The sequence below is a fragment of the Muntiacus reevesi genome, chromosome 18 (assembly GCF_963930625.1).
Source record: "Muntiacus reevesi chromosome 18, mMunRee1.1, whole genome shotgun sequence".
NCBI classification, from domain to species: Eukaryota; Metazoa; Chordata; class Mammalia; order Artiodactyla; family Cervidae; genus Muntiacus; species Muntiacus reevesi.
Window position 1 is genome coordinate 15411579 of NC_089266.1, and position 13339 is coordinate 15424917.

The window sequence follows — 13339 nt, forward strand, 5'->3', positions numbered from 1 at the left end:
AGTTTCCTCATCTGCAAGAGAGTGGTAATTTTTGCCGCAATCATGAAGATTGCATGAGTTAGTATGTTTAAATATTTCAAACACTACTTGGCACTTCCAGAGGCTCCATAAACAGTAGCTATGAGCTCCTCCTCCTCTTTCCCTCCAGTTGTGACCCAAGTCTGGGCACCATCTTATCTGGATTCCTCTAACATGTCCCCAGCGGTCTGTCCACTTCCATTCTTCTTCTACCTCCTCCCCCACCCTCCATCCAGTTTCTATCCTACAGCTGGAGGAACCTTTGGCTTAGTTTTGGTTTTGGCTGCAGCTTGTAGGATCTTACGTAGTTCCCCGACCAGGGATTGAACCTGGGCTCCTGGCAGTGAGAACATGGAGTCCTAACCCCCGGACCACCAGGGAATCCCCTGGAGGGAACTTTAAAAATGCAGATCTAATCACGACCTCCCCCCGACTGGAACCTTCCAGTGGCTTTATATGACTCTTTGAATCCAACCTCCAAGGCCCCTCATGAGCTGGGCCCACAGCCCTTCCATGGCTGTCCTGGCCTCCTTGTGTTCCAGCTGCCCCGTCCCCTTCCTGCCCTGAAGCCTCTGTACTTTTTGTCCTTTCATCCCAGATCCTTTTGGCCCCATTTCCAGCCCTGCTCACTCCTTAGCAAACCCAGTGTCCTTCCCTAAGGAAAACCTTGCCTCCCCCTCCCCCAATGACAGTTTCTCAGAGACCCCCATTTTTCTGCTCCATCGCACTTATCAGCATCAGGGTCCACTGTCAGTGTTCCAAGACTTGGGGTTTGAACCCAGAGAGTCTCAGGGTCTCAGGCCCTCAGTCACCAGGGCCCAAGCTCTAATCATGATGGATCCCAGGGATACTCAGGGATGAAAACCATCAGGACTTGGTTTTCATATGGATGGGCCAAGAGAGGGCAGGGTGAAGGAAGCCACCCAGGTTACTTGCTCGGGCAGCCAGCTGGTTGATGCCAACATTCCCTTCTGAAAACCTGGGAGGAGGAGCAGTTTGTGAGAAAGCCATGTGGAGTCTGAGGGGGCTGGGGGACTACCATGTTCAGTGCTGGTTTCCTCCCTAGACCGAGAACCACTAAGCCCAGGGCCATGTCATCTTGCAGACCACCTGGCCTCCGTGCCCAGTGGAGTGCCTGGATTGGAATAGGGGGTGTGATCATCGTAGAGTCCATGAGTTTATGTGACCACGGGGCTTGGAGCTTCGGTCATTGCTAATCAAGCTAGGTTCTTTTTTGTCGTGTGGTCAAACTGCTTCTGCCGGTCTAACTCCCTCTGAGTAACCAGGACAGGCTGGCTGAAGCCAGCTGACGAAAGTAGCTACATTATTTATGTCTGGAACAGAGGGCTGTAAGGGCATCGACACCCAGACAAAGAGTCCTTTGAGTCTGAAAGGAGCATCTGTGCCCTTCCAACAATGGACTTGAGATTAATAAGAGAATAAAAGCAATTATACTAAGAGAAGTCCCCAAATGGCAAAGCAACAAAGGGCTATATCACAGCACATTTATTCATCTTCTGTACGCAGGTCGGAGATTAAGAATCATGTTACATGAAGCAAAGGACAGGCAGAAGTTCGTCAGTGATATTCAGTATCTGCGGGACATGCAGCACAAAGTGGACTCAGAATACCAGGTAATAGCAGGAAATGAGAATTCTCTTCCACCAACAGTATGAGGAGAGAATCGGGGTAACAGTACTGGTATATGAGAAGCAGGAATAGGTTTCCAAAATTCAAACCCCACACTTGGGACTTCCCTGGCGGTCCAGTGGTTAAGACTTTGCCTTCCAATGCAGGGGGTGCAGGTTTGATCCCTGCTCTGGGAACTAAGATCCCACGTGCTTCAAAGCCAAAAAAAAAAAGAAAAAGAAAAGAAATGTAAAACAGAAGCATATATGTGGAATCTAGAACCATGGTACTGATGAACCTATTTGCAGGGCAGACGTGGAGACTAGACTTGTGGACACAGTGTGGGGAAGGAGAGAGTGGGACGAATTGAGAGAGTAGTATTGAAACATGCACATTACTGTGTGTGAACTAGACAGCTGCTTGGAAGTGGCCTGTAGATCACAGGGAGCTGAATCTGGTGCTCTGGGACGACCTAGAGAAGTGGGGATGAGGAGGTAGGAGAGAGGTTCAAGAGGGCGGTAGCAGGGGGCGCTATATATGTACACTTATGGCTGATTCAGGTTGTTGTGCAGCAGAAATCAGCACAACATTTTAAAGCAATTATCCTCTAATTAAAAATATATTTAAAAAAAAAAAGAAGCAGTATTGTAACAAATTCCGTAAAGACTTTAAAAATGGCCCGCAACAGCAACAAAAAAATCTGTAAAAGAAAAAAATAAATCTCAAAAACCCACACTTAACAACTGTGTGACCAATGAAAAGCTACTTAACCTCTCAGAGTCTGTTTCCTCATCTGTACAATGGGGATAATAGTGCCCACCCCCGCCCCCCCCCATTATATCATCATGGAAATGAAATAACATTTTTCAACTATTTAGTCCAAAGCTTGGTACACAAACCTTATTAACAAATGACATCAGGGCTTAAATTGGATAAACCAGCAATCAAGAAAAAAAGACATTAAGGAGTTAACCGGGTCACCCTACCATTTATCAAACAACACACCCTTCCGTTGTCCTGCCGCCAGAAGAAAGGTGGTTAACACATTCTACAACAAGCTAACTCTTCGTCACCCTAGTTACAGTGTTTACATGCAAAAACAAAACAGACAGGGAGCCTGAGAAGTCATGATGTAATTACCCAGAGCTGGCGTGGGACAAACCTGCCAGACTGGCTTGTGGGATTCTGGAAGTAGTTAGAAAGTGTCGCTCAGCCTACTGGCTGGAGGTCACCCCTCAACAATCAAGGAGGCACATCCTTAGCTTCAGCTGAGAATCAAAAAGTGCTCCTTCCCAAAGGAAAACATAGACCTGTCATTATCAGGTTTTTCTCCTTCTTAGCAATTTCAAATATAACCGAACCTCCCGTGTCACCAAGGAAACCAGACCGATCTCAGTAACCTGATTTCACCTGTATAACACAGTTCAGCTCTGGGCCTGGAAATGAAGTCAGCAATTGCCTCCTACACTTGTCAATCCACCTCCAAGGCTGTAGAATTGAGGGGATTTCTATAAGATAATAAGAACGTAAACATCTGAACTGGTCACACTGGGAGGCCCTCTGCTTTCCACGAAGATGCCTCTGCCACAGAGCCCAGGTTTAGAAATATTTGCTTGAAATTGTCTCCAGAACAGGCACATAAGAAAATCAATCTTATTATTTGATGGTCTTTCCTGAAGAAAACTGTACAACCGCGTGGCTTGGAGTCACTTGCAGCTTTATTTTCTAATCTCATTTGGGCTTTCAACACTGTGCTTGTTAATAAGGACACTTTCAACACCGTGTTTATAAATAATAATAATTATTAAGTGCCTAATGTGTCCTGAACAGGGCTTCCCTGGCAGCTCAAGTGGTAAAGAGTCCACGTGCTAATGCAGGAGACTTGGATTCGATCCCTGGGTTGGGAAGATCCCCTGGAGAAGAAAATGGCAACCCACTCCAGTATTCTTGCCTGGGAAATCCTGTGGACAGAGGAACATGGCTGGCTACAGTCCATGGGGCAGAAAAGAGTTGGACATGACTGAGCAAGTGAACAACAATGTTCTGAACAAAGCCCCTTCTCTCCCCGACTTCTTATTCTATGACTGAGAAACAAACTACACACACAAGTAAATTAATATGTAAGACAATATAATATATGTGATAAATATAATGAGGCCAGTAAAACAGAGGTAAAGGGGATGGGGTGATGTTCTTTTACACAGGCAAGGCATCTTCTTTGAGGAAATAACATTTGATCCTGGAGATAAAATGATGGGAAAGAGCTGGTCAGAGCATCCTGAGCAGCAAGGAAGCCGGTGCAAAGGCCCTGTGGCAGGGACTAACTTGGTGCAAACAAAAGAAGGTGCGCTTGGCTGAAACGCTAAGGGAGGGTATGGAAGAGGTAGATAGGACCAGATCACATTGAGTCTCTCAGGACAAAGCTTGGTCTTTGGTGTTTATTCTTATCCCAATGAGAATTACTGAACAATTTAAAGCAGGCGAGTGGGATGATCTGATTTACCTTTTTAAAAAGATCACTTCAGGGGCTTCCCTGATGGTCCAGTGGTTAAGAATCTGCCTTGCAATGCAGGAGACGCCAGTTTCATCCCTGGTGTGGGAGGATCCCGCATGCCTCAGGGTAACTGAGCTCATGCACCACAACTGTCAAGCTTGTGTTCTGGAGCCCATGAGCCACAGCTACTGAGCCACATGCCTAGAGTCTGTGTTTCACAACAAAAGAATACACTGCAACAAAAAACCTGCACACCATAACTAGAGAGTAGCTCCCCACTCGCCGCAACTAGAGAAAGCTTGTGTGCAGCAGTGAAGACCCAGAGCAGCCAGAAATAAATGAATTTAGGGGAAAAAAAAAAAAAAAAGATCACTCTGGCTTTTGTGTGGGAAAAGGACTGAAAAGGACAAGAGAAGCTGCAGAGAAACTTGTAAGGAAACTGATAAAAAATTTAGAGGAGACCAGCACGGTGACAGTGGGGGTGGTGAGAAGCAGCCTGACCCCAGGAAATATCAACAGAAGCTGCACAGACATCTTGCTGATAGACAGGGAGGAAGAGTGAGGGAGAGAGGGATGAAGGATAGCTCCAATATTTTTGTTGTCCATCAGTTCCCTCCATTATCACGGTTTAAACTTTAGTTTTTCAAACCTCCCATCCTTCTACTTTCAACAAGGACCATCTCTTCCTGTTTTACACACACACATGAAACCAAAGAACTTGAGGCCGACAGGTGGGACACCACTCAGCTCTTCCCCTTCCATCCCGGGATGCATGCCTGTCTAGCCCTCAAGTCTCGAGGGGTGAAGGACACTCTCACAGCTGGGGCCGGACCTGAGAGCTTGGTCCACGCTCCTGTGTTCCCAGCCCCTCTCCATCCGTGGACCTCCCATCTGCATCCTTGGAATTCCTCCTCTTCTTACTGTCTCAGCCCACAAACATGTTCAACTCTCTCTCACACCGAGAACAAAAGAACAAAGCTGCCTGTGGACCACGTGTCCTTTTCTTAGCCACAACCCTGGCACTTTCTAGTCTCCATATGTCCCCAAACAGTCAGCGAGACTTTTGTCTCCACTTCCTGCTCCCTCGGGTGCATCTCATTACCTACTGGCCTGTTAGCCTGGCCGTCTCCTAAGGTCAGTAGCAAAAATCAGCAGACAAACTTTAAGTCTTTGTTTTCTGAAACTTTATCTGCATTTGGGGCCATTACTCTTTCTTTCTCAAAACATTACTTCTCTGGCTTCCTGACATCACGTTCTCCTGGTTTTCCTCCTGTTTCGCTCACGTTCCTCTCTCTACCCATCATGTGTTAATTCCCGTAGGTTTCCATCAGCCCAGTTTTCTCCTAGTTCACAATTTCTGTGGCCCATCTCATCCCTTCCTATGTTTCTAACTACCACTCATACACTGATGGGGCTTCCCAGGTGGCTCAGTGGTAAAGAACCTGACTGCCAATGCAGGAGACATGGGGTCAAGCCCTGGAAGATCCCCTGGAGAAGGAAATGGAAACCCACTCCGGTATTCTTGCCTGGGAAATCCCATGGACAGAAGAGCCTGGAGGGTTACAGTCCATGGGGTTTCAAAGAGAGTCAGACATGACTTAGCGACTAAACATGGCAATAACAGACACTCATGACCTATAATCCCGCGTCTTCTCAAAGTGTCAGAATCCCATACACAGCTGCTTGCTGGATGGTTCCAGCTAGGAGTCAGAAAGGCACACCGAACTCAGCGTGTCCATGTTGAACTCAGCATGGTCCATCCCCAATCATCCTCTTATGTACCCCCTCTCTGAAGATGGTGGCCCAAACCTTCCCTGACTCCTTCCTCTCTGTCACCACCCACAAACCACCCCACCACCACCCCCGCCAATTACCGAGTCCTGCTGAGTTTACCTAAAAGCTCATGAACTTGTGCCTCCCTTCTCATCCTCTGGCCTTTGCCCTGCTTCCAATCTCCATGGTTTATCTCCAAGTTTACTAAAATATTCTCATAACCGCTCTCCCTGCCTGCAACCTTGCCACCTTTCAGATCAAAATTTATGGAAAATGAGAACTGAGTATGCAATTCCATCATTTTCCCCTCATGCAGAGGCAGGTCCCAGACCCAAGAACCACAGCAAGAGCAGCCCAATCCTCCACCACTTCTCTAACCTCTCTTCCCTGGCCTTTATTCTCTCAGCAAGAGTGGTGAAGATCATAGTTTTAACTTAGAACTGTAGGGAACCTCTGTATTCCCATCGCACCCTCTTCAAAACAAAACAAAACCTTACTGAAGTGTAATTTACATATCATAAAATTCACCTGTTTTAATTTTAAATTTACCAAGTTTGCTGCCATCACCATCATCTGGTTTTAGAACATTTCTATTGCTCCAATACCAAAGCACCCTCTTCATACCACTTCTTCATTGTTGATGAGATTGTATTGTTGTTGATGAGATTGTATTGGAATTGTCTTTTGTATGTCTTTCTATCAAACTGAACCACAACTTCTTCAGGGAAGGACGGAGTCACTTTCCTGTGTTGAATCGAATGCCTTGTCATTGATTAAAGCCAGCATTAGCGAACTTGACCACCAACAATGTGTATCAGACACAGGTTCAGCTGACTTGTAACTAATCCTCAAAAAGTCAAATCCACCTTCATTGAGCATTTTCAAAACCACTCACCACAAGGTCTACAAAAATAAATTTGGTTGTCCTTAATATGTTCTGAGGATTGTCAAATTAAGTATATAGCAACCCACAGAAACTGCTTTGATGGGAACAGTGATGAGTTATATTGTCGACTCTGTCCCTCGCCTTCTTCCAGAAAAGATTTAAAGTAGGGATTTAAGAATCAGTTGCGTGGGACTTCCCTGGTGGTCCAGTGGTCAAGACTTTGCCTTCCAGTGGAGGGGCTTTGGGTTCAATCCTTGGTCAAGGAGCTAAGATCCCACATGCCTTGCAGTCAAAAAGAAAAGAAGCTCTCAAAATAAATAAATAAATAGATAAAACGGAAGCAATACTGTAACAAATTCAATACAGACTTTAAAAATGGTCCACATTGAAAAAAAAAAGAATCAGTTGCATCACTTTAATGACCCCCTCAATAACTTGGTCCACATACAACCTGCATGTATGTAGATAATTTACTAAGATAGACTTTGCACTGGGTAGTTACTGAAACCGTGGGGCATCAGTGAGCTTGGCCAGTTACTCCTGGAAACCCCAGCTTTTACTCGCAGCCCAGTGACGTGCAAAGGACTCCCCATTTCAGGGTGTACAATAGTGTAAGGCCTAATAACCAGATGTGACTCCCAAATCATAGACCTTTGCCACATACGCCTTCCTATGCTGGACTTGCCTTTAATGAACCGGCTCGAATTGAAGCCCTTAGAAACCTGCTATACACACTATTCCTGCGACTGCCTAAAATACTCTTCAGGCTGGTATGCACCAAATTAGCAGTGCCTTTACAGGTCTGTCTGTCAGCAGCAGGAGAGGAAGGTTAAACCCACCCTGAGTTATTCTGATGCTATTCCTCTCAGTGGTTGGGTGGGACACTTTTGAAAAACCAAGAGGAAATAAACATCTATTTGGCATATTACATGCTATTTCAGAATCTGGTAGCTAGTACGTAATTATACGCCATCTCGGAATTTGGCTCTATTTCTTCAAGGGTGTTCATGCTGTTTAGCTTTTTATTTCCCCTTCTTTTGGTCAAATGTGTTTATGTAGCTTGTGGCAAAATTTAACCATTAACGTCCACTGAAAGCTAGAAAGAAAGATTACACCTGGCATTTCAGGATGATTTTCTTGACTCTATCAAATGTGTTCAAATGGGTTTCACTTCATGTTGCTTATTTTTCATTTGGGTTCTTTCAAGTACAGATCAAAACCTAATATGATGATATAAACTTGTTTAAGGATGTGATGAGCCACTGCACCAGGTGGCACGAGTCTGGGGACTATCCACCCGGGAGGTTGAGGGAACAGAGATAATTCAACTTTTTTTCCTACAGGAGTCACAGGGAGGGGTATGTGACATGTGTGTTTCTCTACTCTTCATAGAACAAACAAAAAAAACGCACTTAAGGGGAATAGCATATCAAACTGTTTTTTACACCTTTGATTTCTCAACCTCTTAAAACTGATGAACTTTGATAATGTCCCCAGTGATAATTAAAAGCCCAAACTCTGAGTTAGGCATGTTGGATCATTGTTGTTATTGAGTCACTCAGTCATGTCCAACTCTGCGACCCCATGGACTATAGCCCACCAGACTCCTCTGGCCATGGGATTCTCCAGGCAGGAATACCGAAGTGGGTAGCCATCCCCTTCTCCAGGGCATCTTTCCAACCCAGGGATCAAACCGGAGTCTCCTGCATTGGCAGGCGGATTCTTTACCACTGAACCATCAGGGTAGCCTCTGATGGAGCATAAGAACAACTAAAAGCAACTGAAAACCGTAGCAAGTCCCGCTTCTCAAAATGCTTGTGGGGTTCAAGTAACAGTAACCTTGCAGATGAAGATGTAGAGTTGGGTCATCATTACAATGCTTTTTAGACCAGATTCATGAAGCTGGAAAGTGTTCCTGGGGTGCGTGGCTTCTTAAGGTACCAGGAGCCCAGATGATGACTAGAAGAATGGGGCTGGTGATAAAAGGGACAAAAGAAACTTTGAGCATCCCTGTGGGTTCAGAAAGCTGTAATTCTGAAGACAATGGTTTACAGAGGTAACCTGCATGGCTGGGAGTGGGAGCTCCTCAGTTGGCTGCTGAGGGGGTGCATGGGCTCAGCAAGCAGACCTCTACTTCTTGGGCAGATAAACAAGGATGAATGTCAGACCTGCAAGAAGAGTCTTTCTTCTTCCACAGCCAAGATTGGAGTCACATTATTTGGCAAGAGCGGACTTTAGAAAAAGGAATACACCCAGAAGTGGGATTGGAAACAATTAGAAGTTGATCAAGACTATGATGAAGATGGTAGTGGTGACAATGGTGGGGATGGGGGTGGTAGATGGTGATGATGCTGAGTTTTACTGATGCTACAGTGAGCCAATCACTCTGCTAAGCATCTCACTGCAGGCTCTCCCTGCAGTCTCCCAGCACAGAGACACCTCCATCCCAAAGATGGGAGAAGCAAGAATCTATGGAGTTAGTCAGCTTGCCCAAGGTCACAGTGCTAGAAAGTGGCAGAGCTGGGCCTTGTCGCGCTTACCCATACTGAGTTACAGTGAATCACAAAACCCACATCATCCCCCGAAGGCACATAAGCACGTTTGTTTTCCAGCCCCACAGTGGTAGCTTCTGCACAGAAGGCAGGCTGACAAGCACGTGTTACAGTCAGAAGGATGGGTTTGGGGGTCCAGGGGGTGCAACATCAAAGGAGGGGTGAAGGAAGAAGCCCCAATTCTCCCCAGAAAGAAGAAACAAGGAGTTACCTGGAGCCTCCATTTCAAGACTCAGCCAGTTCTTGTCACAAGAACAGAAACTTATTTATAGCACTCTAGCTCCAGACACATGAAACTGAAAGAGAAGTAAAGTCCCAGGGTAAGGGGAGCCCCTGGTGATGATGAATTACAAATCTGTTCCTTCTCCCCATCCTGGGGATTTCACACTCCTCAGCCCCTATCCCTTCAGGACCCTCCAAGCAGAAACCTCATCAACATCAGAAAACAACAACAACAACAAAAAAAATCATTCACATGTACAAATAACAAGAAACTGGTCCCTGGGTAGGGCTGGGGGTTATGGCTAGATTCTTACTGTTTCTAGGACTGGAAGTCTGAACTTAGCTCTGTCCCCATGTCCCCTTCTCAGCAAAACTGTAACTTGGAGAGGACTAATGTTTGATTTACATGGAAAGATTGCTTGGCTGTTTCAAGATTAAAATTAGAAAGTACCTACCTTACCACTCGTTTTTTTCTCCTGCTCCTCCTCTATGAGAGAAGGAGGTGGGGGGGGGGGGAACCAGAGGGGAAAAACTTTTTTTTTTCCAACATTGCAAATCATTCTATTCCTCCTCCCCTTTTAGTAAAGAAATATTTAAGTCGCATGCATTCTTGGAGACAAGTTTCAAAAAACACTCAGCCCACAAGAATTCTGTTCATCCCACAAAATCTGCCTTGGTCCTGCATGCAGTTGCTAATACGGGCTCCTCCACTTTCAGCCCATCAGCATTTCCTTCCCTAGCCTCTAATACAAGTCAGTTAGGGTAACAGAGACTTCTGAGGCTCCAGGAAACAATACTACAGTCTGGGGCTCCCCTGCCCCCATCAGGAGCTCCACTCTGAAGTTATCATAAAGAAATAGGGGAAAAGAGGCCCGTATTTAGTTGGACTTTACTGAACTCTCCAGCTGACTCTTTTTAGTTTTAGCTTGGTTTATTCTATCATTTGGTGTCTGTTTAACTTATTATAGTTACTATTCAGTATTGGGCGGGAGGGTTCTTATTTAAATTATTTATTAAAACAAACACTGTCCAGAATTATTTAAAAGCCTTGCTATCTATTGGATATATGGCATCATTTTTTAAAATAACAAACCAAGGGCTGGAATCAAGATTGCTGAAAGAAATATCAACAACCTCAGATAAACAGAAAATACCACTCTAATGGCAGAAAGTAAAGAGGAACTCAAGAGCCTCTTGATGGAGGGTGAAAGAGGAGAGTGAAAAAGCTGGCTTAAAACACGACATTCAGAAAACTAAGATCATGGCACCCAGTCCCATCACTTCATGGCAAATAGATGGGGAAATAGTGGAAACAGTGACAGATTTTATATTCTTGGGCTCCAAAATCACTGCAGATGGTGCCTGCATCCATGAAATTAAAAGACGATGCTTGCTCCTTCGAAGAAAAGCTATGACAAACCTAGACAGTGTATTAAAAAGCAGAGACATCACTTTGCCAGTAAAAGTCCAAATAGTCAAAGCTATGATTTTTCCAGTAGTCATGTATGGATGTGAGAGTTGGACCATAAAGAAGGCTGAGTGCCAAAGTATTGATACTTTGGAACTATGGTGCTAGAGAAGACTCTTGAGAGTCCCTTAGACAACAGGAGATCAAACCAGTCAATCCTAAAGGAAATCAACCCTGAATATTCACTGAAAGGAACTGATGCTGAAGCTCCAGTACTTTGGCCACATGACGCAAAGAGCCAACTCATTGAAAAAGACCTTGATGCTGGGAAAGATTGAGGGCAGGAGAAGGGGCGACAGAGGATGAGATGGTTGGATCACCAATTCAATGGACAAGAATTTGAGCATACTTTTAGAGATAGTGAGGGACAGGGAAGCCTGGCGTGCTGCAGTTCATGGGGTCACAAAGAGTTGGACACAGCCTGGCAATTGAACAACAGCAAGGGGAAAAATTACACCATTTTGGAGTGTTCTCCTTTTCCAAGCAAGGTGGGATAAAATGACACCTTTCTCCTAAGTACCCAGGATTCACCTTGCTGCAGGTGCCACCTGGCCACTGTAGATGAACCCTGAGACCAATGCTTCACCTGCCAATCAGTTTTGAAACACAGTGTAACTGATTCTCTGTTCCCAAGCCCAGGTGGTAAATGTTTTGTTAATATCAGGTCATTTCTACTCTTAACCTTGTGGCAGAATACTGGCTCTCCCCTTGGCTGTGAAATTCTGGCAAGTCCTTCAAGGAAGGAGATGCATTTTCTAACAGAGGGAAAAAGATGTGGAAGGAATCTTTCCTTTCTTAACCCAGGCAGGAAAAGGGAGATGTCAGGCCTAGTTTAGAAATAAGATTGTCTGTCTTTACACTGCGTTTCCTTACTGTAGCAGTGGATGATTCGGCTCTGGCAGGACAAAGGTGAGTTCAGTTATTGGACCTATAGAAACTCTGCAAGAAGTTTTGCCATTGTGCAGTATTTAAATTGTCAGTTGAGGGCTTTCCTGGCAGCTCAGTGGTAAAGAATCCACCTGCCCACACAGGGGACATGGGTTTGATCCCTGATTGGGGAAGATCCCATGTGCCGTGGAGCAGCTAAGACGGTGCACCACAACTATTGAGCCTGTGCTCTAGAGCCCAGGAACCCTTGAGCCCTAGCGCCCATGCTCTGCAACAAGAGAAGCCACCGCAACGAGAAGCCTGCGCGCCGCAACTAGAGAGTATCCCACGCTCACTGCAACTAGAGAAAGCCAGCACAGGAATGAAGACCCAGCACAACCAAAAATAAATAAATAAGTTATTTTAAAAAAAATGATGATGAAACAGTTGGAAGGGAAACCACATGCAAAGGGCGAAAGGGAAGGAGGAAGAGATGAGAAGACAAGAGAAATAAACCAGGGTCCATACTTCACATAGGGCTTCCCAGGTGGATTAGTGGTAAAGAACCCACCTGCCAATGCAGGAGGTGCGGGTTCCATCTCTGGGTTGGAGAAGGTCCCCTGGAGAAGGGCACAGCAACCCACTCCAGTATCCTTGCCTGGAGAGTCCCATGGATAGAGAAGCCTGGTGAGCTACATGCTATGACTTAGCATGCTTACTTCGTATCATGGTGGTGGTTTAGTCCCTAAGTTGTGTCTCACTCTTGCAACCCCATGGACTGTAGCCCACCAGGTTCCTCTGTTCATAGGATTTTCCAGGCAAGAATACTGGAGTGAACTGTCATTTTTTTTTCCAGGGGATTTTCCAGACCCAGGGATTGAATCCAGGTCTCCTGGGCTGAAGGTAGATACTTTACCAACTGAGCCACCAGGGAAGCCCTTATTATCATATATAAAGTTAATTCCAAATGGATTATAGATCTATATGTAAAACTCTAAAACTTTTAGGAAAAATATAGGAGAAAGCCTTTGTTACCTTGGGTTATGAAAAGTGTCCTTAGATACACCAAAGTGAAGTTGCTCAGTCGTGTCTGACTCTTTGCAACCCCATGGACTTTTAGCCCACCAGGCTCCTCCGTCCATGGGATTTTCCAGGCAAGATTACTGGAGTGGGTTGCTATTTCCTTCTCCAGGAGATCTTTCCCACTCAGGGATCGAACCCGGGTCTCCTGCATTGTAGACAGATGCCTTAAAGCACTATGCAAAAATAAATAAAAATTTAAAAGCCAGATAAAGATAAATATCATATGATATTGCTCATGTGTAGAATCTTTAAAAAATGACACAAATGAACTTATATACAAAGCAGAAATAGACCCACAGACAGGGGAAGCAGGGGAGGGATAAATTAGGAGTTTGGAATTAATATAT

General features: G+C 45.2%; 1 protein-coding gene across 1 annotated transcript in view; it reads left to right on the forward strand.

The window, feature by feature from the left end:
* The first annotated feature begins 1562 nt into the window (after positions 1-1562).
* MARCHF10 (membrane associated ring-CH-type finger 10) overlaps positions 1563-13339 on the forward strand; it is an 89291-nt gene continuing 77514 nt past the window's right edge. Inside the window, exon 1 of the mRNA XM_065910975.1 lies at positions 1563-1652. Coding sequence (XP_065767047.1) covers positions 1563-1652 — 90 coding nt within the window. The remainder of the gene's footprint in view (positions 1653-13339) is intronic.